The 24,640-nt window shown below is 36.6% G+C and overlaps 1 protein-coding gene across 9 annotated transcripts in view; it reads right to left on the bottom strand.

The window, feature by feature from the left end:
• The window catches only part of CAB39L (calcium binding protein 39 like), a 108,803-nt gene that overhangs the window by 55,945 nt on the left and 28,218 nt on the right, over window positions 1-24,640 (bottom strand). For 3 of the 9 annotated variants that reach the window (XM_025478375.3, XM_025478371.3, XM_025478372.3), the window contains 2 exons: window positions 3,775-3,916; window positions 755-919 (listed from right to left, as the gene is read on the bottom strand). In XM_025478375.3, the coding sequence (XP_025334160.1) occupies window positions 755-919; window positions 3,775-3,885 (276 nt within the window). In that variant the 5' untranslated portion in view covers window positions 3,886-3,916. Of the gene's footprint in view, window positions 1-754; window positions 920-3,774; window positions 3,917-6,610; window positions 6,786-16,952; window positions 17,436-24,640 lie in introns of those variants that run through there. The other 6 variants (XM_049099475.1, XM_049099476.1, XM_035704445.2 and 3 more) reach the window with 5 other exon arrangements.

The raw sequence follows: 24,640 nt of genomic DNA, 5'->3' as shown, positions 1-24,640 counted from the left end.
TTTCTTGCATCTCTGAGAATCAATGAAAACCCAAGCACTTGGTATGACGGTAGTAACAAAACAACAAACAAATCAAAACCAAGACTTCCATTGCTGAAATGGCCAATGGCCAAACTTCCCTTATGTACATGCTGTTTACTGGAAAACCACTGTTCTCAAATATACCACAGATTAATAAAATGCCTACACCTATTCACCACTCACGTTTCTAAGTTTTTGTTTTATTTACTTCACTTATTATTCAGGTAAATCGGGCATAACTGCTTTCAAAATGAGGTAAGTATCCTACATTGCTAGCATTTGACAAACTTCTGAAATCATTGGTATAATATTTGAATTAAATGAACAGGCCTGAGAGATACTGAGTTTGAATCCCAGCTTAGGCTCTGAGTAACTTGACTGCAAATTACTTCATATCTTGGATCTTTAGGTTCTTCATCTATAAGATGAGGCTGATCACATAGGACCAATCACACAGGTGGTTCAAAGAAAGAAACTCAGAGATGAGTGCGTGGAACTGTACGACATGGAGTAAGCACTCAATGTTATCTCTTCTTATTGCCACCAACCTTGCTCCAGAAAACTTAACCTATAAGATTTCTTCTTACTTTATTAAGGAAATTTGAGAATTTTTAGAAAAATACTGGGCCTTTATATAGTATATGAACAGTAATAATAGAAAGTCAAAGTCAACTATTTATGATTATAAGCACTAAGCTTGAACAGAAGTGTCATCCTTTTACAGATGGGTTACCTCGAAGTCTATGAGCTGTAGGTCAGCAATGAGCGTCACCAGCAGCCCACTATTGTAGAGCTCTTGTGCAAGCTGGGCCACAGCTTCTGTGGGGGGCTCCTTGTCATTTGTGCCACATAGAATCTCTTTCATTGCTTGCAGGGATTTCGACACTTCCTCTGAAGCCTGGTGACCAGAAAATAGGCTCACAGTTAAGAGGAATGAAAATTTTCAAGCCACAGACAAACAAACAAACAAAAAAAAAAACCCCACCTCATGGATTGCTTTTTTATGAACAAGGAACACTGTACAGTTACAAGCAAACAAAAAAACCTGTTTTGCAGACATTGCTTTTCTTATTTTGGAAAAATGTTGCAAAAATTTATTTATATAAAAAATCTCTAGTCGTTCTATTGGTCAACATAATTGAAACACTCTTTAAAAGACACTCAGACATAGTCTAATCTAGTCATTATAAATTTTACTCTTAAAAATCAAAATGAGGGGATCCCTGGATGGCTCAGTGGTTTAGCGCCTGCCTTCTGCCCAGGGCGTGGTCCTGGAGTTCCAGGATTGAGTCTCACGTCAGGCTCCCTGCATGGAGCCTGCTTCTCCCTCTGCCTATGTCTCTGCTTCTCTCTCTCTCTCTCTCTCTGTGTCTCTCATGAATAAATAAAATCTTAAAAAAAATCAAAATGACTGTTTTGAAGACTTATCAGTAGCTACTGTTTATTAAAAGCATTTGTTAAGGTTTTTCAACAAATTCCTATGACTGATTTTTTAACGGACTATGTAATCAAACTGAATTGTCAAACACACAAATTATCAAAACCCACTAAACTTTGTTAATCTACTTGTCTCTCCCACATGATCATTACTTTTTTTTGCTCTCTATGAAACTTAAAAACAACAACAACAAAAAACTTCTTTATATTGTAAAGAGTAATAAGGACATCCACAGAAGTAGAAAGTAGATTAGTGGGTACTAAGGCCTGGGGAGGGGACGATGAGGAATGACTCCTAACGGCTATAGAATTTCTTTTGGGGGTGGTGAAAATATTCTTGGATTAGATACTGGTGATGGTGGTAAAACCTTGTGAGAATACTAAAAATCACTGAATTGTACACTTTAAAGAGGCAAATTCTATGGTATTTACTTACTCAATTTTACTATCTATCAGGTGATCTTATTTACTTACTCAAGATTTATTTACTCAATAAATCTTTTTCAAATTAATACAGGTGAGCAAAAGAGAACAGGCCAAAAGGTTTACAATTTAATCTGCTGAATATTTTTAAAGAAATACAGTTTTATTACTTTCAAGTATAGATCTGTAATCATTATAACTAAATATGGGAATAAAGAGAATAAGACATATTAAATAAAAAGAATTCATAGTAGCATGACACTACTTAAAAAAAAACAATTTCCAGATACATCTTACGATCTGACTGAAACAATCATTAATTCATTAAGGGTTGCAAATTTCTTTGAGTGTGAGATTTATCCACAGAAGAGTACTTTATTTATTTATTTTTTCACAGAAGAGTACTTTAAATTACATGTGGTTAAGAGTAATTACAAACCAAACATCTGTGTGACCATTACATAGGTAAAGAACAGAATACTTTCAGAAACCCTGAAGTCACCTGAATGCAACCTTTCCAAACTAGAAGTATGTTTATGTTTTTTAGGACAATCGTTTCTTTACTGTGCTTTATAGTTTTCTCAACTGTTTGCATCCTGAAATAATATAGTTCAACTCTGATGGTTTTGAACTTTTTGGAATAGCACCTGTGCCCTTTTATGAGGTGCTTTTTTCACTCAGTATTATAAATGTGAGATCCATCCAGACAGCTGCACCCAGGCAGCAGTGCTTTAATTTTCATTGCTCTCAAGTATTCCACTGATGGCTGGACTACAGTTCATCAGTGCTACCTCTGATGGACGTTCGGGTTGCCTCCATTGAGGGGTTATTATGAACAGCAATCAATGTATGAACACTCTTGTACATGCATCCTGGTACACTAGTGTAAGACTATTTCTAGAGTTAATACCTACGAGGAGAACTGCGGGGTTTTGGCACAGGCACATCTTCATATTTGACAGATGATACTAGCTGGTTTCTAAGGCAGTGACAACAATGTATGCTTTATCCTTCACCATGGATGAAAGTTCTCATTGCTCTCCACCCTCGCCAACACTTAATATCACCAGATAGTCTTCATTTTTGCCAAGACAGCAGGTGTGTAATATGAATGTATGTGGCTTTAATTGGCCTTTTCCTGACTAATGAGAATGAGTATCTTTTTGTTTTTTTCTGTCTTTTGCCATTTATATTTACTCTTTTATGAAGGTCATATCTTCTTTCTAATTGAGCCAATACAAATATTGTATAATTGTAATTCAATATTATAAGTATGCAAAAATTAAAAATACATTCTACATCTCTTACAAGATGTAGGACAAAAAATATATTTCTGCCTCACTAAAGAATACAAGATCATTTATACACTTGGATGGAAAGATACTAAATAATATTTATTTTATAGATCTCTTGTCTTGCCATAAACTAACCAGTCACTTTAGAGAGAAATTGAGTATGAAGGATCCAACATCCCTTTGAAGGAATAAAATACTAGGAAAAAATTTTACCCATGAGGAAAGCCTGTTTAGTGGGACCTTTAAAAAAATGTTATAATGAGGTTTTACCATCATAGATACTATCAGGTGATCTATAAATAAGAATGTTCTATCCTTCAGGTCAGTATAACATTATGTACCAGTGTAACGCCTTAGATTTTTAAGTTCTGTAGTCTAGAGGGATCCAAGTTTGATCAGAGGCTCAAGATAGTGAGCCAAGAGTTCAAGGCAACAGGCTCAACAACTGAATAAAACCTGAAATCAATTTAAATGTATTTATTGGGACCTCATGTGCACATCACAGACCATATTTGGGATCCTTTAACAAGTTTTTACATGGGTTTTTGGTTTTGGAATATATGCACTTAAATAATAATATTGTCATTTTAGTTCGTACCTTGTCTGTTTTCTTGTCTTGCTTTTCCAAAATGGCCAAGTTGTCTTTCAGAACTTTCACAATTTCTGCTGGATTTTTGGGTGATTTACTAAACAAAGGCATTTTTTTCATCTATAGAAATCTCTTCTTCCAATATAGAATGCTAAAACAAACAAATAAGCAAATAAAAATCATGAATCTAACTTCTTAAAATTTTTCCCGAAGTTTTTATTTAAATTCCAGTTAGTTAACATACAGTGTAATGTTAGTTCCCAGTGTACAATATAGTGACTCAACACTTCCCTATAACACTCATTGCTCCTCACAAGCACCCTTCTTAATCCCCATCACCTATTTCGCCCATTCTCACATCCACCACCCCTCTGGTACCCATCAGTTTCTTCTCTATAGTTAAGAATTTGTTTCTTTGGGATGCCTGGGTGGCTCAGCGGTTGAGCGGCTGAGCATCTGCATTCGGCTCAGGGTGTGATCCTGGGGTCCTGGGATCGAGTCCCGCATCAGGCTCCCCGCAGGAGCCTGCTTCTCCCTCTGCCTGTGTCTCTGACTTTCTCTGTCTCTCATGAATAAACAATGTCTTAAAAAAAAAAGTATCTGTTCTTTGGCTTGCCTCTCTCCTGCTCTCTTTTTTTCTCCTTTGCTCATTTGTATTGTTTCTTAAATTCCGCATATGAGTGAAATCATACTGTATTTGTATTTGTCTTTGTCAGACTGACTTATTTCACTTAGCATAATACTGTCTGGATCTATCCATATTGCAGAAGGTAAGATCTCATTCTTTATAGCTGAACAATACTCCATTGTGTGTGTGTACACTATATTTATATATATATAATATAATACACTACATATATTTATATATAAAATATATTTATTTATTCATCAATCAATGGACATCACTTAGGCTATTTCCATAATTTGGCTATTGTAGATAATGTTGCTATAAACATCTAGGTGCATGTATCCCTTTGAATTAGTTGTTTTGTATTCTTTGGGTAAATAACCAGTAGTGCAATTGCTGGAGGGTAGTTCTATTTTTTTTTTAATATTTTTTTTGATTTTTTTTTTTTAATCTACGATAGTCATACAGAGAGAGAGAGAGAGAGAGAGAGGCAGAGACACAGGCAGAGGGAGAAGCAGGCTCCATGCACCGGGAGCCCAACATGGGATTCGATCCCAGGTCTCCAGGATCGCGCCCTGGGCCAAAGGCAGGCGCCAGACCGCTGCGCCACCCAGGGATCCCGGGTAGTTCTATTTTTACCTTTGTGAGGAACCTCCAATCTGTTTTCCACTGTGACTATACTGGATATATACAGTTTGCAATTAATTCAACTCTTAATGTAATTGAACTGTTAAACCAAAATGTCTTAGGTGTTTTCAATAAGCTTAATTCAGTAATTTGAAACATCAATACTGATCAAACTAAAATGAGTTTCATCAAGTTTCACATCAAATTTAAATATATGTCAAAAAAAACCCAAATTTAAATATATGTCAATATTTTAAGATAAAGATTTTAAAACCTTTGCCTACAAGTTTTTACTTGAAGTTTAAAACTTTTTCTATGATGCAAATACAAGGATTAGGGAAAGAATCCCCAACAGGAAAAGAAGTAGAGAATAAGTTGATATTTAAAACTAGATTTTTAAAAATTAACTAATGAGAGTGATGCTGCTGTTGCTGCTGATGACAACAACGACAGTGACAGATAAAATAAAACATGTAAAACAAAATTGGGATTGGGATCCACATACCGTGGTAAGACAATATTTAATGCTACCCATGACAATCACAAAATTGAGATATAAAATTACTTAGAATGTTATTTATTTACTCTTCAAATATTCAGCTGGCCATACTCACTGAAGAAATGAAGATTACCATGGTGGAGGGTTAAGGAGAATGAGGGAAAGGAGTACTAATTCTTTTTTTTTTGAGAACATCTATTTACATAGAACTGAGAAAGCTGAATATAGCTGTCATTGCCCTACTGTAATGTAAGTATTTAGGGAGAAAATTATAATTGAAGTCTCCAGTTAGGAGAGGCATATTCATGTATTTTACAGTTATTGGCAAAAATATTTCAAATATTACAGAAACATGATACAATAAATCAAAGTCTACCATTAACCAACAGCTCAGAGATAACAAATATATCAGTTTGGTATATGTTCCTCCTGAATTTTTTCCTTTTTTTAAAAAAATATTTTATTTATTAATCTAACAGAGAGAGAGAGAGTACAAGCAGGGGGAGCTGCGGAGAGAGAGGGAGAAATAGGCTCCCCGCTGAGCAGGGAGCCCAATGTGGGTCTTGATCTCAAGACCCCGAGATCATGAACTGAGCTGAAGGCAGATGCTTAACTGACTGAGCTTCCCAGGTGCTTTCTGAATTTTTTCATACATGTAAAAATAAATATATTTTAAAACAAAAATAGAAAACAGTATTTTGTAACTTTTCCCCATGTTTTAATATCTTGAATATCATTCTATGAGTATACATTTAGATCTACTACAATAATTTTATATAGTATTTTATTATATAGATACATCATATAATTTTTATTATGTGGCAATTTATTAAATTACTATATAATTTACTAATACCTTATTGATGGACATTTGGGTTAATTTCATTTTTCTTAATATTTTTCTTATTAACAATGATGCAATTAATCAGTGGCATAACCATGGCTATAGTTCTAAATTCCTAATTCCCCTAGATTCCTGTTTCTCAATTCTGGTTCCCTAGAACTTTTCTTTATTAATCAGCCCTACACATAAATAAATGAAATTGGGGGCATATTTAAAAGCATATATACTATGGTAATAGGGTGGGTACCGAAACAATCATTAGGTAGTCGGACAGAGCAAGCCAACTGTTGCTTCCTCCCTGAATGATCTTGCAAACAGGATGTGATCCTCTTAAGGCTCTGTGTTCTCACCTGTAAATGGAGATGATAACATCACAAATGGGTTGTGAGGATTAAAGGTAAGCAGAGCACCTTGCACAGGGCCTTGTATAAGTAAAGTACTCTATACTGTTTAGCTGCTATTATTACAGAAAGTTCTGTGATATAATAAATGGATTATTACACAAAACAGAAAGGCATAGTGAGACATGATATTGTCTTAATTAAGTGTCCTAGACACTTCTGTCTCCTTGAATCACCTACACCTTTTGCCTTTTCAAAAATACATATGTTTATTCTTTGAAGGTTAAATACTTAAAGTTAGAACACTTAGTTGTTGTTTTTTTAAGGCTACATGTTTTGTGTTCTATTTCTTCATGTAGTTCTACTGCACTAAGGAAAAGATAATCGACTGTGATAATTTCAACTAAATGCTCCCTGACATCAAATTAGAGTACAAATAAGAGTATGGCATCATATATATGAGATGACATGATTTTTGTCCATTACCTATTGCTCTCTCAGTTCTCAATGTATTGAGCTAATTCTAATGCTAATTCTGGTAGTACTACAAATGTTTTCAGGACTCCCATGTTAACATGGTATTAGCCACCATTTCTGATTTGCTGTCTCCCAACTTTTTATTTGCCTGTTAACTTGTTCATTTATTCATTCACTTATTCATTGAACAATCTGAGTTAAGTCCTAAGCACGGGCACCATCCTAAATACTTGGGATAGAGCCATGAACAAGAAAAATATAATCCTTGGTTTTTGGAGTTTACTATTTTTTTTTTTTTTTTGGAGTTTACTATTAAACACAGAAAGTAAAAATTTCAGGAGTAATGGAATTATATAATAGAGGAAAGACACACAGTATAATGCCTTTTCAATATAGTACTCCTTTTTTGAATTTGTTATTTTCACATTTTAAGTGAACTTATTTACTATAATAACTGTAATATAAAATTAGTTTAATAATATTTTAAAATTTCATAGGATCATTATTACTCAATTCTGGGGTCCATGTTACAAGGGAAATCAAGACCTACATCTCAAACTATGCACTTCCAGGCCTCAATCCCCTATAAATTACGGTGAAACTCTTCTAACTGTTCTGTTTTCCTCACACCATAACCAGCCCCACCCCGACCCCCCAGACTGAACACCTTCCTTCATCACCCTCAAACTCAGGGCTGCCCTTCGGCTTCCTACTCCTTCGGCAACCATGCTGGTCACTTGCATGTGCATCCACCCCAATCACATCATTTACTCTACTGGTCATTTAAAAAATGAGCCAACTGGCACTCAGTACTACCTGCTAAAAAAATACAAGGTACTTAAAACCCCTGTCTAGTTCTGAGTTGTTAACTGATCCACTATGATTCAGAAAGTATCACCCTTGTCTGGGGGTCATTTGTTCTATCTATAAAATGAGGAGGTTCTTTTTAAAAAAAATTTAACTGTGAATTCACCTAGTCATATCATTTAACACGTTTTTTTTCCATTTCATTTCTGAAGATACAAAAACAAATTTGCCAAATGCTTTGGGAAAATCCAGATATCTCATATTTATGTTAATAGTAGTTTAGTTATCTCATTTTATTTATTGCATCCCCATGACTTATTTTTTATAACTGGAACTTTGAACTTTTTGACACCCCCCACACACATTTCATCCACCCCCACCCCTACACCTCTGGCAACCACCAATCTGACCTCTGTATCTATGAGGTTTTTTTTTTATTCCACTTATAAGTAAGCTTATACAAATATTTGTCTTTCTCTGACATTTTTTTTAAGATTTTATTTATTTATTCATGAGAGAGAGAGAGGCAGAGACACAGGCTGAGGGAGAAGCAGGCTCCATGCAGGGAGCCCGACGCAGGACTGGATCCCTGGATCCTGGAATCTCGCCCTGAGCTGGAGGCAGACGCACAACCCCTGAGCCACCCGGACTACCCTCTCTGACTTATTTCACTGAGCATAATGCCCTCAAGGTCCATCCATATTGACAAATGGCAATATTTCATCCTTTCTTTTATGGGTTAATTGTATTTATGGGTGAATTATACATATACAAGCACATTTTCGTTACCCATTCATCTACTGATTGGCATTTGGGTTGTTTCCATTTCTTGGGAAATAATGCTGCAGTGAACATGCAGGTGCATATATCTTTTCACATCACTATTTTTGTTTTCTTTTGATAAATATCCAGAAGCAGAGCTGCTGGATCACATGATAGTTCTATTTTTAATTCTTTTGAGGAACCTCCATATTGTAAGAGACGGTTCTTAAAGAGAGAGCATCGCCCTTTGAAATTAGCTAAGCTGTATACAGTGAGCTCCAGGTGATTCAGCACTGGTCCATATCCATTTTAAATCTTTAACTCCTACTATTTATCATGGCCAAAGATAAAATGCTTAAGGTAGAGAGAGAAGGAATGGCAGAGTCCTGAAAATGGAGCCTTCTGGGGATAAAAGAGTAGTAGTAATTTTCCCATAAAGTCTACCTCAGAGTTTTTAGAATATACTTTATATTTCAGCAAAGCAGGAATCAGGCACAGGAGAAGATGCCATATAAGTCCAACAGCCTGACACTAGAGGAATGCCTCTTGGGGACTGAAAACCATGTAGGCTGTGCACATCAACATGCCCTCGAGCATAGTGCTGACGGAGGGCCATGCAGCAAACAAATATCCGTGGACTGACACTGGCCCTGTTGTATTTTTCCATTTTCAAGAGTGAGCAAACAGAATAAACAACAAATAATGTAGGCTCTATTTAAAAAAAAAAAAAAAAAAAAAAAAAGAGTAGCCCAAGAAAGAAGAGAAATGCCCTGTGGAGTTAGGAAAGGTTGCTTCCAAAATTAATTCTCTGTAGGAGACAGACAAAACTGACTTCCCCCTCCAAAAAAAGGTCTTAAACTAAAAGCTGGCCAGGACCCCTGGGTGGCTCAGTGGTTGAGTGTCTGCCTTTGGCTCAGGCCATGATCCCGGGGTCCTGGGATCGAGTCCCACATCGAGCTCCCTGCATGGAGCCTGCTTCTCCCTCTGCCTGTGTCTTTGCCTCTCTTACTGTGTCTCTCATGAATAAATAAATAAAACCTTTAAAAAATAAAATAAAAGCTGGCCAAGATGAAAGATAAAAAACACATACATATACACACATACACAGGTAACACCCCAAATACAGCACAGTAATCCAAATTTGCATGGAGTAGAAATGACCCCATGGAAAATTGACTGTGAACTGAAAGGTAAAACATGAGTCAGGCTACATTTATTCACTCAATATATTTACTTAGCACCTATGTGTAATATGTATATTACAGAGATATGGAAAACATAAAGGTTATCCTATAAAAACAGGTATTATTATGGGGAGGGGGAGGAAGCCAACAAGAAAAATAAATCTAAAAAATGAAGCAGAAGCAACAACGATGTAACAGCTTAAGCAGAAAAAAGATCTAAACCTAGTCACTTAAAGAACTCTTCCAGTTGAGATTAATAGTAACACCCCAAATTCAATGTCTTGTGGCTTTAAAAGAAACAAACATTATACTCTCAAAGCTCATTCCTATAAAATGACCTTAACAACAACAAAGGATAAAAATCAAGTTGCCTTTGAACTTCCATAAAACTAAATGTCATCAGAACAAAGAGAAAACCTACAGAGTTCTGAAAGGGAAGGTCTATATAGCCTCATAATTAAATCTCTAGCCAACATATTTATGTGTGAACAGATTGTGCATACTTACTAAAAATTTTATAAAAAGATGAGATGGAACCAAGCCCACGAGAGTTCAACAAAATAAATGCTGAAAATCAGAAATAATTCTTGAAAGGAAGCCTTGATATTGTTGGTAGGACATGTGGGAGGTTACGAATCTACAATTATAATTAATTCATAGGGGAATAAAAATAAGAATTCAAGTTAAAAAGGAAACCACCACCCCAAAAATCTCCAAGAAAAGAAGGATGAAAATAATAGCAATAGAAGCAGAAATTAACTGAATCAGAAAAGTAAAAGAAAAAAGAAAAAATCTCTGGTAGCTGTTTGGTCTCTGTTTCTCCTGGTGATAGACCTGTCTGCTCTACTTCCCATCCCACCCTCCCCAAAGGGTGGGAACATGACCCAGGCGTAGTCAGAGTGTTCCTTCCACTGCCCTGGCTAAGGCAGTTGGCTCACAAATGGATTGTGACACCATCAAGCTAATCAAAATGCTTTAGCAGGACTTTTCCCTTGGGTATTTTAATTAAAATACATGGGGCATATAGAAGAAATAGAGAACAATATCACAAGTTCCTATGTAATTGACTACACGGCTCTAAAAACAGAAAAACAACGGAAGTCCTCTCCTTGGTACATCTCCTTGATCCCATCCTCCTCTGGCTCATGCTGATGGGAATATTACTTGGACAGTAATTTAGCAATATGGATCCAGAACCCTTAAATGTTCACAACCTCTGATTTAGTAGTAACTCTGCTTCTGGCAATCTGTCTTAACAAAATTAAACTAAAATAATGGTTATCTTTGTAACATTTTAAAAAACATCTTAATATCTCAGAAATTTAGGTGATTTAGGCGATTCTTACAAAGGGGACTTTATCCTAGTTAGCAGGGTTTTTTTCTTTCTTTCTTAGAGGTATATAGAGTATATGACTTACAGCCAGTGACTTCTTAGGTTTGATGAAATGTGGTCTCTGGCTATGAAAATATTTTGCAAAGAATGTGAAATAAAATGTAAATGTTGTTTGAAAACAGTATCCCCCTTTTATAGATTTAAGAGCAAACAAAACACAAGTCCACAAAATCTATGCAAAGAAAAAATAATTTACAAAAGTTAATGGTGATTGTCTCTGGGTAATTGGCTTACGGATGCTAAATTCTTCTTTTTCTTTCAAATTTTCTGGGATTTTTCCCCTGAACTTCGTTTAATAGGTCATGCAAATTCTTTTATAATGGAAACACCTTCCCATACATGATATTTTAATGACTAAACAACTGTGTTTTAAAGTTCAAACTGTGGAATATCTGATCACCATGTCTTTTCAAAGGATTAGTCAAACAAATATGATTTCTGTTACTTTGGCTATGAAATTTCATAAAGGGTAGAACTTGGCTCAGATTCCGGAGAGAAAGCCAAAAAAAATTATTCAGCTCTGCTCCCAGGGAACTCGGGCCCTGCAGACTTTGTAGTAGATTTGGCAGCATTCCCTTTTCTAATACACAGTAAAATATTTCATATTCCTAACTTATGTGTGAGCGTCATTAAAGATGGCCCAAAGTCAATCACTCGAGTGAGTCATCTGACTATGTTCAGTGACATAAGTGCAGAGGAGTGTTTACGGGGGAAGAGAGATGGGGAAGCTAAGAGAAAAGGTCATTTGGAACACTGAATTCCCTTGTTTTTATTCCTTAAAATATTTAAAGGAAAATAAACATCTATCTGTAAGTGGCTAATGAGTATCTCCAGTCCTTTAAGTTTAACCTCCAATTGTATTGTTCAAAAATAGTTCTAATTTCAAAGGTTTCCCACAAAAGTTTAAGAAACTGAGAAATTTATCTCTGAGGCCAAGAAAAATCTCAAGATTTCCATAGGTAAAACTATAAAAAGTAACCAAACTCCTAACTCACTGTAACAAAGCCAACTCCAAAATGAGCCTTCTTTCCTTTCACATAAGTTTATGCTACAATCAACAATGAGTGAGAGAGGAACATTTCCAAAATTCTTTCTTAGAGCTTGCTAATTTAAACTTTAGACATAAGTACCTTCTCTTAAACTGAAAAAATTAAAATAAGCTTATCACTACATTAAAAAAAAAATCACTGAAGTTCAAGAATCCCCATTCTTTTATCTGCATTCCAAACAGAACTCACAGATAGAAATGATATAATCAAAGTACATGTGTGGCAGGTAACTGGGCTTGTAGGATCCATTTTTTTTAAATTAATGAAATGGAGGTTACAGGAGTGTATACATTTGTCAATATTCATTAAGACTGTTCTCTTTAAATGGGTGCATTTGATTTAAGGTATATTTTAAAACTGAAAAAATATACCTACAGGTTCTATTGTATTTGCTGTATCCAAGTAGTCCCTTCTTCCTCCACTGACAATGTCATAATTTAGAAATGCCTTCACAGAGATAATAAATGACAATGCATATTATTCTAGTAATACATGTTATGACACCAAACCCATTACAGCATATATGTCAAAGTATCATTCAATCAATGTCTTCTGTCCTTTAATGATTCTATTTTTAAATATATAGGCTAAATGTAATTAGAAGGCACCACGATTAAATAGTTCACATGAAAACCTACAGAAATGAGTGAAAATCTGTAGACAATAAAGTATAAATAAGGACTTTCACTGATCATTCTTTTTCTCAGTTCAAAATGACTATTAACGATTTTGTTTTTACAAGTTTTATTAACACAGTTTGAAGATCTTTACTAAAAATGGACGATTTATATAGAAATGGAAAACTCGTGAGAAGTTTTAATGCACCCTCATTTATCTGGAAGCCTTGGTCAGACATCAGACTAAAAACTCTTTAATAAGAAGAGAAACCCATGTCCATTGGGAACCACTTCTGAATTCTAATGTATTGTAACCAGTGAAATAATTTAAAAATAAAATTAGTACATGAAGTTACTAGGAAGACGTACAACTGCTAATTTATTCGTTGTTATAAATAATAACCTACTAGACTACTATTCCAGGAAAAACCACCAGTAACCTCACTCATTAAGTTCACAGTGATTCTGTTGATAGCCCCAGTCATTTGTCAGAGCTAAAATTTTCTTTATCTTTTTTTTTAAGATTTTATTTATTTATTCATGAAAGACATAGAGAGAGAGAGAGAGAGAGAGAGGCAGAGACACAGGCAGAGGGAGAAACAGGCCCCATGCAGGGAGTTTGACGTGGGACTCGATCCTGGGACTCCAGGATCATGCCCCAGGCTGAAGGCAGCGCTAAACCGCTGTGCCACCTGGGCTGCCCAAATTTTCTTTATCTACTAACTATTAGTGACTGCCAATGAGTGATAATTCTATATTAGAATATCACAATCTCATTTATAGCAGAGGTCTGAAACTAGTTCAGTGTTCTCAAAAACTAGTACTTGTAATTAAAGCATCAGATCTTATTTAAATTCACAAGTCGGGGATCCCTGGGTGGCGCAGTGGTTTGGCGCCTGCCTTTGGCCCAGGGTGCGATCCTGGAGACCTGGGATCGAATCCCACATCAGGCTCCTGGTGCATGGAGCCTGCTTCTCCCTCTGCCTATGTCTCTGCCTCTCTCTCTCTCTCTCTGTGACTATCATAAATAAATAAAAAATTAAAAAAAATAAATTCACAAGTGGTTATATTTCACAACAGAATTATCAAGGGAAGCACAAAGTTCACTTTTTCTTTTTTTAGTCTTTCCTGTAAGCACATACACATTATGTATAACAGTCATCAAATTTTGGTTAGATATTGTTAGTTATCAAGACAAGGTTTATAGTTTTGAAGTAGAACAAAGAAAGTATTTCTTGATCAAAAGGAAAAAGGTTTTCTGCCATTAAAAATAATCTAAGTGTACTCTGCATTCATTGTATTGCTTATTTCATTATAATACCTTTATTACATTACCAACTTTTAAATTTTGTACTCGAATACTTTAGAGGAACTTGTAGGACCAGTGCAACTAAACTTAATTTGGATAGACCTACTTTGAGCTTTCTAAATAGGCCTCATTTCTTCATATGGGTCCAAGTATGCTTATGCAAATACATAAAGTTGACACCTTACTTCAGAATGTCCCATGTACGCAAGATACCAAGCTTGTAAACCCTTCCCTCATTACCATCCCTACTTATTCAGGGCTGCCACCAAGTCACACCAAAGTCTTCCCTTTTGCTCTTACTGGTTAGGCCTATTCTGCACTAGTATTGATTTGTGTCTCACAACTCAGTCAATGCTTGTCAGGCCATATCTTTCTCATAATGAAAATCATATGCCCCTAAATCCCTTTCCTTTTTTAGACATATTAGAAAAATTACTCAGTTTCCATTTTTGTGAACTGAAGAAAAGGTTTAGTCCTCATCTAGTAACTATTTATTAGGTACCTACTTACGTGCCACTGAGCTACACTTCAGAAATGGGTGATAAGCATGAAAGCAATGGCTAGAAATATGCTAATAGCAAGGAAAATAAAAATCACAAATTGTAATATGAGATTAGATCTCATACAAGGTGTGCAATCAACCTTGGGAGCTCTCAAAAGTACCTAGAAATGCTGTTTATAAGCATCCTTCCAGAAACCCATCCATCTCATTAAATTTGCTTTTCTTCAAGCATTGATATCTAGGATAAATAAAAATAATGTCTTATTCAACATAATTGTTTTTTACATTTAGTTTCATTACTAGAATTGATTTTCTACTGTTTTTCAGGATGGAAATAGTTTTTCTATAGTGTGACTAAAATACATTCTTAGGCTATAATAAAAGTCAAATAATCATTTGTTAAATTATTTTCCAGGGAAGATGGGTCTCAAATTCCTAACAACCCACTTATAATAAACTTCTGAAGTCAAAACATTTGCAAACTGGGAATGATTTGTTCTTTATTGTCATATTGACATTCCTATGGGCTTACGAAACGATGAAACCACTAAGATAATACCAACGACTTAACAGTTCAAAATAAAAAATTATTCTGACAATTGTGAAGCTGTGTGCAGATCTTCCATTGTTTAAGAAGGCTGAGGATGGGAATTTCTGTAAAGAAGAAAAGTTGGTTTGTGATAATATCTTTATTTTACTTGCTTTTGACTTTAAGTACTAGATACTGGTCTGGAAAAATCTTCCCAACACCAGCTGAGTTTCTTCTTATACATAGGTGAAGGCAATAAAAAAAAAAAAAAAAAAAAAAGCCACAAAGCCAAACCTGTTCTACAGGCTTCTGTACACATAGAGGAAATACAGCCATTTTATATATTATGTCTAGGGTATAAACCCTTTTGATATGCTTACTGGCACTATTCAAGTTTTCATTTCAGCTAAGCTGTTCTGAAACTTAAGGGACGCACTTGAATCACTAATGATGGACATATTTTCTGAGGCTGGCAGAGAGTAAATTAGAAACTTTGCTTAGAATGGTGCATCTGTATGCAATGACTCAGGTTAGCAGCTAACAATATACATTTCCTTCCTCCCACAGAGGAATGATTACGTGTCTTCCACTGATACTTTAAAAAGACATATAAAAAATTAATATACAGTGTCCTGTGTTAAGGTTGTACAAATCAAGTTTCTCTTGGATGTGATACATATTTTACGAGACTATTTTTCTTTTTTCTTCTTTCTGCTGCATTGCTTGTATAGGTATATGCATCTGGCTGTAACAGTTCTTTAGCAGAGTAACAATGTTATATGAGAGCTTGGTATCAGCTTTAAGAACAAAATAACTGGGATGCCTGGGTGGCTCAGTGGTTGAGTGTCTGCCTTCCTCCCGTGGCATGATCCTGGGGTCCTGGGATCGAGTCCCACATCGGGCTCCCTGCATGGAGCCTGCTTCTCCCTCTGCCTGTGTCTCTGCCTCTCTCTCTCTCTCTGTCTCTCATGAATAAATAAATAATCTTAAAAGAAAGAACAAAATAACTGTTTTAATCCTTAATTTGAAATCCATGTACATTTGTTTTGTATCAAATAGTAAATTTGATATGTAAATGGATCTAATTTTTATATTCATCACAGAACTTTGAAAAAAAATCATGTGTCACTCATCAGGTCTAGCAGAAGCATTCAACATTTAAATCACATGTCCTTTTAGTTAATGGTATCATTAACACTTCCATTCAAATTAGGGTAGAAATGGTGTAATTTATAATAATGGAAAGTGCCAAACATCACAACGATGATTTGAAATATACTGACAATAGAGCAGAAAGAGATAACTTTTGAATTTTCATGCAATGGAAAAGGAAACGGGGAAAGTGGTAATACTGCCACTGTTTTATTTTTAGAGACTCTTTGTAAATAAAAACCCATTTCCAAAATAAGATATTCCATGGACACAGAATAGTTGGTAATGGTTCAAGCGCCTTAGGCAACAGAGAAGTATTGTTTTGTGGTTGTTGTCGGTTTTTTTTTTTTTTTAAACCTCTCCTAGTAACAGCAGTTCTTCAAGCACAAAGGAACAAGGTAACAACAGGGTTTAAAACGAATGCAAAAGCAACAAGCTGTAAGACCTCAACTGACACTGAAGTTTACCTTATCAATTCCATTCCTAGGGGCTGGTGGAGATGCCCCAGCTGATACTCACGGAATGTCACAGCAATGTCCAGGCTCGGCTAAGCTGCAAGAGGACACATGGTGAGGTGCTGAAGACAGCTCTTCCCGGGCTCACAGCACTTTGCACGGGGCCGCTTTCTCTTCCATTTAATAGAGGGGGGCTCCTCAGACCAAAAGAGGCACAGGGAGAGGAGTTTCCACAGTCCCGTCTTGACTTTCTCTCTCTCTCTCTGTCTTTGAAGAGTAACAGTCACCACCGGAAAACGTTAGCAGAAAGTGATCACTGGAGCGCTCGCTGCACAGGGCGGCTGTAAATTTCCACTCCCTGTGGCTCTCGGATTCCAGGCCCCGCTCCTCTCTTCATCTGTCACGGGCGGCTCTGTTTCTGGTCTGACCAGCCTGCCTCGGCCTCCCCCTGCTCTTCCTCCCCCCAGCTGTGCGGCACCACAATGTGTGCAAGAATGTGTGTGGAGCAGTTAAGCGCAGGCAAATTTAAAACCTGCTCCCTCCCCACCTCCCCCCCCCCCCCAAAGAGGGATAAGCAAAGTATTTTTCTCTAAATCCCATAGTTGCTCATGTGTGGCATTTTGTCCACAGATTAAAATGGCCTGACAATGCTGCTGAAAATCGTAAAGGCAAGTTTCCGACAAAGGTGTGTTGATAGAGATAATAACAGAGTCATTTGCTGATCTGTTAAGTTTTCCAGAGAAGAAGATGCTGAATTCCCAATCCTGATAATAAAAGTGTAGCAAGGAGATACTCAAGTATCATGAATTTAATCTCAGACTTTAAAAAGCAAGGACGATTTTAGAATTAGAGTATTTATCATTTAAGTGTGTAAAAGTTTAACGTATTTTAAAATAGGAAAATGAGCGAAAATATCAGTGATGGAGACAGAACATGAGAGACTCCTAACTCTGGGAAATGAACAAGGGGTGGTGGAAGGGAAGGTGGGTGGGTGGTTGGGGGCGACTGGGTGATGGTCACTGGGGGGGGCACTTGGTGGGATGAGCACTGGGTGTCATGCTATATGTTGGCAAATTGAACTCCAATAAAAAAAAAAAACCAAAAATAAAATAAAATAGGGGCATACTTTGAAACCGAGATCCAACATTTGCACTTATAAAAGAGAAAATTACAAAGGACACAGAATAATTTTGACACCAAAAAAATTAAGTAGAACAGCTTATACTATTTATGTGCAAACCAAATATAATTACTTTGTTTAGATGTCCCCCTCCCGGGGATCCCTGGGTGGCTCAGCCATTTGGCGCCTGCCTTTGGCCCAGGGCGCAATCCTGGAGTCCCAGGATTGAGTCCCGTGTGGGACTCCTGGCATGGAGCCTGCTTCTCCCTCTGCCTGTGTCTCTGTCTCTGTCTCTCTCTCTATGTCTATCATGAATAAATAAATAAAATCTTAAAAAAAAAGAAATATGTATCTTTAAATAAATATATGTGTATATTAGGGAATATATATTAAACACATGATATATAATTTAAGAAATAAAGCCAAGCTTTATTTGCTTGTTTTTCTTAAGGGTAATAACCAGCTATTTATAGATTTTTGCCTTGCACTTTATTTAAGCTCATATTCTTAGAGATACTCTAGTTCTGCAGAGAATAAAGATTAAAACATAACAGGTCTACTAACTACTGTCAATTCTCTAATTGAGTGATCTGTCATCAGAAGAAGAGCCCAAGAATTTTGATTGGAAACATATGCCAGGAGCCCCACGCGGGACTCAATCCTGGGACTCCAGGATCACACCCTGGGTAAAAGGCAGGCACTCAATCGCTGAGCCACCCAGGGATACCCTTAAGGGATAAATAAATAAATACCCAGGGATATTTCTTAAGGTGGTTCATTTAAAGTGACTTTTATTTATTTTAAACTATTTTATTTATTTTCTGAGATAGAGAGATATCACAAGTGGGGGGAGAGGGGCAAAGGGAATCTCAAGTGGAATCTCAAGCAGACACTGCATCATCACTGGTGACCAGAGTCCAGAGCCTGGAGCTGGATGCAGGGTTAGATCTCTTGACCGAAAATCATGACCTGAGCCTACTAAGCCACTCAGGTGTCCCTACAGTAGACTTTTAAAATTTAAATATATTATAAGGCAATTTGGTTAACACTTAAGAAATAGGCACCAAAGAAGACTAGAAATTAGTCTGCCAATAATTCTTTTAATTTGTAGTTTTGTTAAACTTAAGAGTTTTATTTCCTACTTTAAACAAAATGTTAGGGATGCCTGAGTGGCTCAGCAGTTGAGCATATGCCTGCTCAGGGTATGATCTCGGAGTCCCGGGATCGAGTTCCACATCAGGCTTCCTACATGGAGCCTGTTTCTCTCTCTGCCTATGTCTCTGCCTCTCTCTGTGTGTTTCTCATGAATAAATAAATAAAATCTTTTTAAAAAATGTTAAATGGATATTATCCTAAAATCACCAGGGGATAGTAAGTGCCTTGTATCTTCCTGAGTCCAAGATTATACTCAAAGAGTTCTAGTATACCTAAGAAATTCAGAATTAGTAGGGATAGTGCTTAGAATGACTATGAGGTTAATTATTTAAAAATCACTTTAATATTGGGAGACATTATATCAATCTATGATTCTAAGGCACAAAATAAAAACAAAGTATTCAAAATACACACCAAGACTAATAGGATTGTGAGTTTATATTTGATTCCTACCAAACACCATTTTTTAAAATGCACACAAAGAAATCACAAAAAGTGACCATATATTAATACACACACACACACACACACACACACACACACACACACCAATAAAGGTTTCCAAAGGAGAAATGGTACAAGCTTCATTCTCTGAAAACAAGATGATAAAACTAAAAGTTATTTTAAAAATTTTTAACAGATAAGCAAATAGGCTTTGAACCAACAGTATCAACACTTGAAAATTTAAAAGTACATTCTTCTAAAAATTATTTGAACAGATAAATTAAAAAGTACAACTATAGTGGACTGTAATTCTGTTTCAGGATATGATGAATAGGCACTGAATTTGCTCTTCTGCCTTACATAACTTAAAAACTGGGCAAAATATGTAAGACAATGGTTTTTAGACACTGGACACCAGGCAGCTCAGCCCAGTAATCCCTGAGAGAAGGGAAACAAGGTAATTATTGCCTCAGGCTGCGGAGCAGGAAGGGGAACCCAAATAGAGCGTGGCAGGCTTCCTGAGTTAAAGAGACAAGGGTTGGGAATTCAAGAAGGCCTGTGTGACCACAATTCACAGAGCAGAATACAGAGGAGAGCTTTGCAAAGAGAGTCCCACAGGTCTGCAGAGGCTTCTCTTCAAATCTTCATCTGCAAACTGATTAGCACGTCTGTGAGAAAACTCTCCAAGGACAGGAAAAGAACCAATAGAAAGAATCGGGCTGAAGAATTCACAGTATTCACACAGGGACTAGAAGTAGTTCTTGTTCCCTACAGCTAGAGTGAAGAAATCTCAAAATGTATGGGAAATTGGGTAGGAAACTCTGAAAGACACTGCCTTGGCAGTGGGACTAAATTAGTCCTAGATCAAAACTTGTTCTGGTTCTTCCTTATCAAACTTACAAGCACATCCAGGAAGGATAAAAATTCTTTATAAATAAATTAACTGCATCTTAGAGTAGAATTAAAAATATCTGAAGACATTTTTAGAAATCTAGCACACAGGGGCACCCAGGTGGCCCAGTGATTTAGCGCCGCCTGCAGCCCAAGGTATGATCCTGGAGTCCTGGGATTGAGTCCCACATCGGGTTCCCTGGGGAGCCTGCTTCTCTCTCTGCCGTGTGCTCTGCCTCTCTCTCTGCCGTGTGCTCTGCCTCTCTCTCTCTCTCACTCTCTCTCTCTGTCTCTCATGAATAAATAAATAAAATCTTTAAAAAAAAAAGAAATCTAGCATACAGCATAAAACTCATAATGTCTGGCATCCAGTCAAAAATTACTAGGCATACAAAAAACCAGGAAAATACAATAAGCCTCTAAAATAATAAATAAGATATTTCTATGAGTTAAGGTAATAAAAGAAAATAATAGCAAATTTATTGAAAAGACTTGTTTTCCTTTTTGACTAGCTAGTAAGATAGAGACATCATTTATAAGATGCAAAGATGAAGCTCTCCACCAATGCTTCCTCCAAAAATTTCAGTCTTCACTGATGATCCTTGCCTAAATCAATCATTTCATCAGGGGTAGAAAACTGGTCTTTAAAAATTTTTGATTCTTCTTTCTGCTATCTTGGCTGACTTGTTTTGTAGAGAAGAGCTTCTCTTCCACTATGAATTGAAAAAGAATGATAATGGCTTCCTTTAATTACCAATTTGAGAGTAAAAAGCTGGTAACAGTCACTTCCAATGGTGGCAAATAAAAGATTATTTTTGGTGAGATAAGCCTTTCTCTTCTTTTGAAAATGACGTGAAATGCTGGGTGAAATTATCTGCACTATGATTGACCTTCAAAGCATACGCAGTTGGAGTCACTCAGTTACATTCGTGCATTATATAAAACTATCCTATAAAAAAGTTCAACCTGGTTGTTTAGTATCTACATCTACCCTTTTCCTACATCTACACTTTCAACAATGGCTCTGCCTAACATTGGGCAAGGTTTCCAAATGTGACTAACAGTACACTCACCCTCGCTCTAACTTGTTTACTGCTTCCCGCTCCAATATCTCTATTGATTATATGCTTCTCAATCAAGTTTGAGGCAGCTCCTTATGGTCAACCATCCCTACGGCTTAACTGTAAGTTTAAACCCCCTACTCCAAGACATCTAATAAACAGGGCAAAGTAAAAAGAAATGGACACCAGCAATAAATACTCCTGCATGAAAAAAGGGAAGTAAGGAAACATCAGTCTATAATGTATATGATATTTTGCTGGACAGGAAGAGCAAGCTTCCCTGTCTGGGAAGGGAAATGAGTTCTTTAGTCACCAAATTGGTTGCCCCAGAGTCTAGTCTCTAATCTCTGGGAGAATCTCTCCTATCACCCATCCCCCCCAAATCACACTGAGAAGGTCATTGTGGATGGTTCCTGATTGAGAGCTTTCCTGCTGACACAGTCCACTTGTTTGGGAATCATATTCAGGAGGCTGGGAGTGTCCAGGAGATGGGAAATCACAAGCCCTGATTTCTCAGACTCGAATATCTTTGACAGTACAACTACCTATCTTATATTTTAGGTTCTCTTTGGCTTTAATAATTTTACTTCTTGTTGTCTACTAAGCAAAGTCAGAAATTAGTGAATCTGGACTTGCTGTTGTGATTTTGTCTCTAACAGGCTTCATTGCTTTGTGTATCACTTAAGCCCCCGGGTTAAACTGCTTCTTCCAAACAAATAAGGGTAAATCTGGTCTCTTTCACCGAGGATGCATCTCAATAGGGTCCTTTGTATTCTGGGGTTGACTGTTATCTTTGCCCAAGGGAGAAGTCAAAGATGCTTGGGTCCTCAGGCTCCTCCTAGGTTCTGATCATATCTTTTCTTTCTAATCCTGTCTCTCATACCTTCTAATTGTATCTTCTAGGTTCTTTTGTATCTTTCTCACTTTATGCCTCCCTGCTTTTGCTCATACTAATTTAGCTGAGGCCTGTGATCACACTGGAGAGACAAAAAGCAAAGTACAGCAGTATTGAAACTCAATACTCAAAAATTTCATCAGAGCCATTTTTTTCTTTTTTTGAGAAAAGGTAGGAACCTAATAAAAACAGCAGCTTTACGTATGTTAAATGGCTAAAAAGTACATAAATACTACAATAAATATGACACTTTACCTTGAAAAAGACTGGCACTTGCTAATGAAGGTGGGTGTTAGAAGAGTTGTAGCTTGTGAGTTATTGTGAAATAGTGGAAATAGGGCCATCTGATATTAGCTGGAAGGTTCTAACACCAAATGTGTTGAATGTCTCATAACACATGGTACAGTGAGATTGCTAGTAGGTGTTTTAAGTGTGTGCATGTGTACATTTTCTGTATTCCTATGTGGTTTGGTTCAGCAGGGCAATTTCTGCATTCATGTAGTACTTCTCATACATGACAAAAGCAAACAAGAAATGTGCATTATGCCCAATTGTTCCCTACAGATCAGTCATGTTGGAACACACTTGTTTCAAAACAAGTGTTATTACAGAAATGACTATTACTTTTACCATTGTAAGATGTATGTATACGTACATGCATATGCATGTGTTGGAGTATGCTAAAATGTACTGCACACCTATGGTTGCAATTTTGCTAATTTGAGTAACTACTGGTCTTTGGGTTTTTTAGTGGCATTTACTTCTCTCTTATTCTCACTTCTTCACTTCTCATTCATACTTTTGTTTCCGTTTTGCTCTATTTGTAAAGACCACAGTATAAATACCAAGTATCACAACTACATCTGCACACAGCCTAGAAATTACATTTGATTTATTCTTTAATAGCCTTTGGCCTTCATCAGCCAGTTAAGGGACCCCAAAGAAAAGAACCTGTTTAAAGTCTTTAGGGGCTTGTCATGCGACCCATGCCATAGATAACCCTAGCTCTTCCTCTTCATCATTTCCATTTTGAACTTTATTAACATTGTGGCCTTGCAAGTTGCTTAAAGATATTCAAATTGCCTCATACAAGCAGAATATATAGAAGAAGTGCTACAGGAGAAATGCTTTAGAGGTTGCACAGAAATGAAGTGTAGTCGATAGGGTGGAAAACACATTTCCTGTTGTGCACTTGAAACTAACATAACACTATGTCAAACTATATTTCAATGATAAAGATTTTTTTTAAACCACACCTATGTTTCTAATTGTCTGCTAATTGCTAATCCTAGGCCAAATCTGGAAATCTTTGAAAGATCCTGTAATTAACTTCAGTAAGGTAATAGATTATCTGAATTATTCTGGTTTCTCTCTTATACTATGCTGCCCATCTCCTGTTTTGTGTTTGTTTTTTTTAGGAAGGAGGAAGCTGAATAACAAAAATTAGGTGACACCCTTGCTCCTATTGGCTTTATTTCCAAAACACCAGAGTAGTCTCTTAGAGCTGGGAATGTTCGGTTTGTCGGTTTGTCGCACTTTTCCAGCACTACTCTGGCCCCCTGCTGGTATTGAGCTGCAGCGGCAGCTGCAATATTTAGCCCCAGGATTAAGATCTTCCCATGCCAGCATTTGCTTCCCTAATGCTAAAATGGTACAATCCACAGCTGTATCTATTTAGCAGTAAATAAACATATATACACAGCCTATGAAGGCCTTTGTGTGATAAGCTATTTGGAATACTCTTCAGATACTAAGCGGGTGGTTTCAGAAGTCACAGTCTCTTTGGTATTAGGTAGACCTAGATATAAGGAAAACTGGGCGTTAAGGACCATATCTTTAAATTAGAGAGAACAATATACAGTCCCAGGACTGGCTGTGAGGGTCAAGTGAAGTAGTCTGCATGTGTGCCTGGCATTTAGTTAGGTGCTAGACATTTCTCTACTTATCTAATAAAAAACAAACTCTAGAATGTGTGAAAAGTACGTCAGTCCACTTGTAGTTGTCCTGTCACTACTCTGGAATGAGGCAAAACCACTGGAAGACTCACAAGCAGTGTGTAACTGACTCTATTTATTAAACACTTAGTACATACAAAGTGCTATACTAGGTGCTCCAGAGATACACACACCCACAT

The sequence above is a fragment of the Canis lupus genome, chromosome 22 (genome assembly GCF_003254725.2).
Source record: "Canis lupus dingo isolate Sandy chromosome 22, ASM325472v2, whole genome shotgun sequence".
In the NCBI taxonomy this organism is placed as follows: Eukaryota; Metazoa; Chordata; class Mammalia; order Carnivora; family Canidae; genus Canis; species Canis lupus.
The sequence above is the reverse complement of the archived record's forward strand: the minus strand, read 5'-3'. Positions and strand labels throughout refer to the sequence as shown.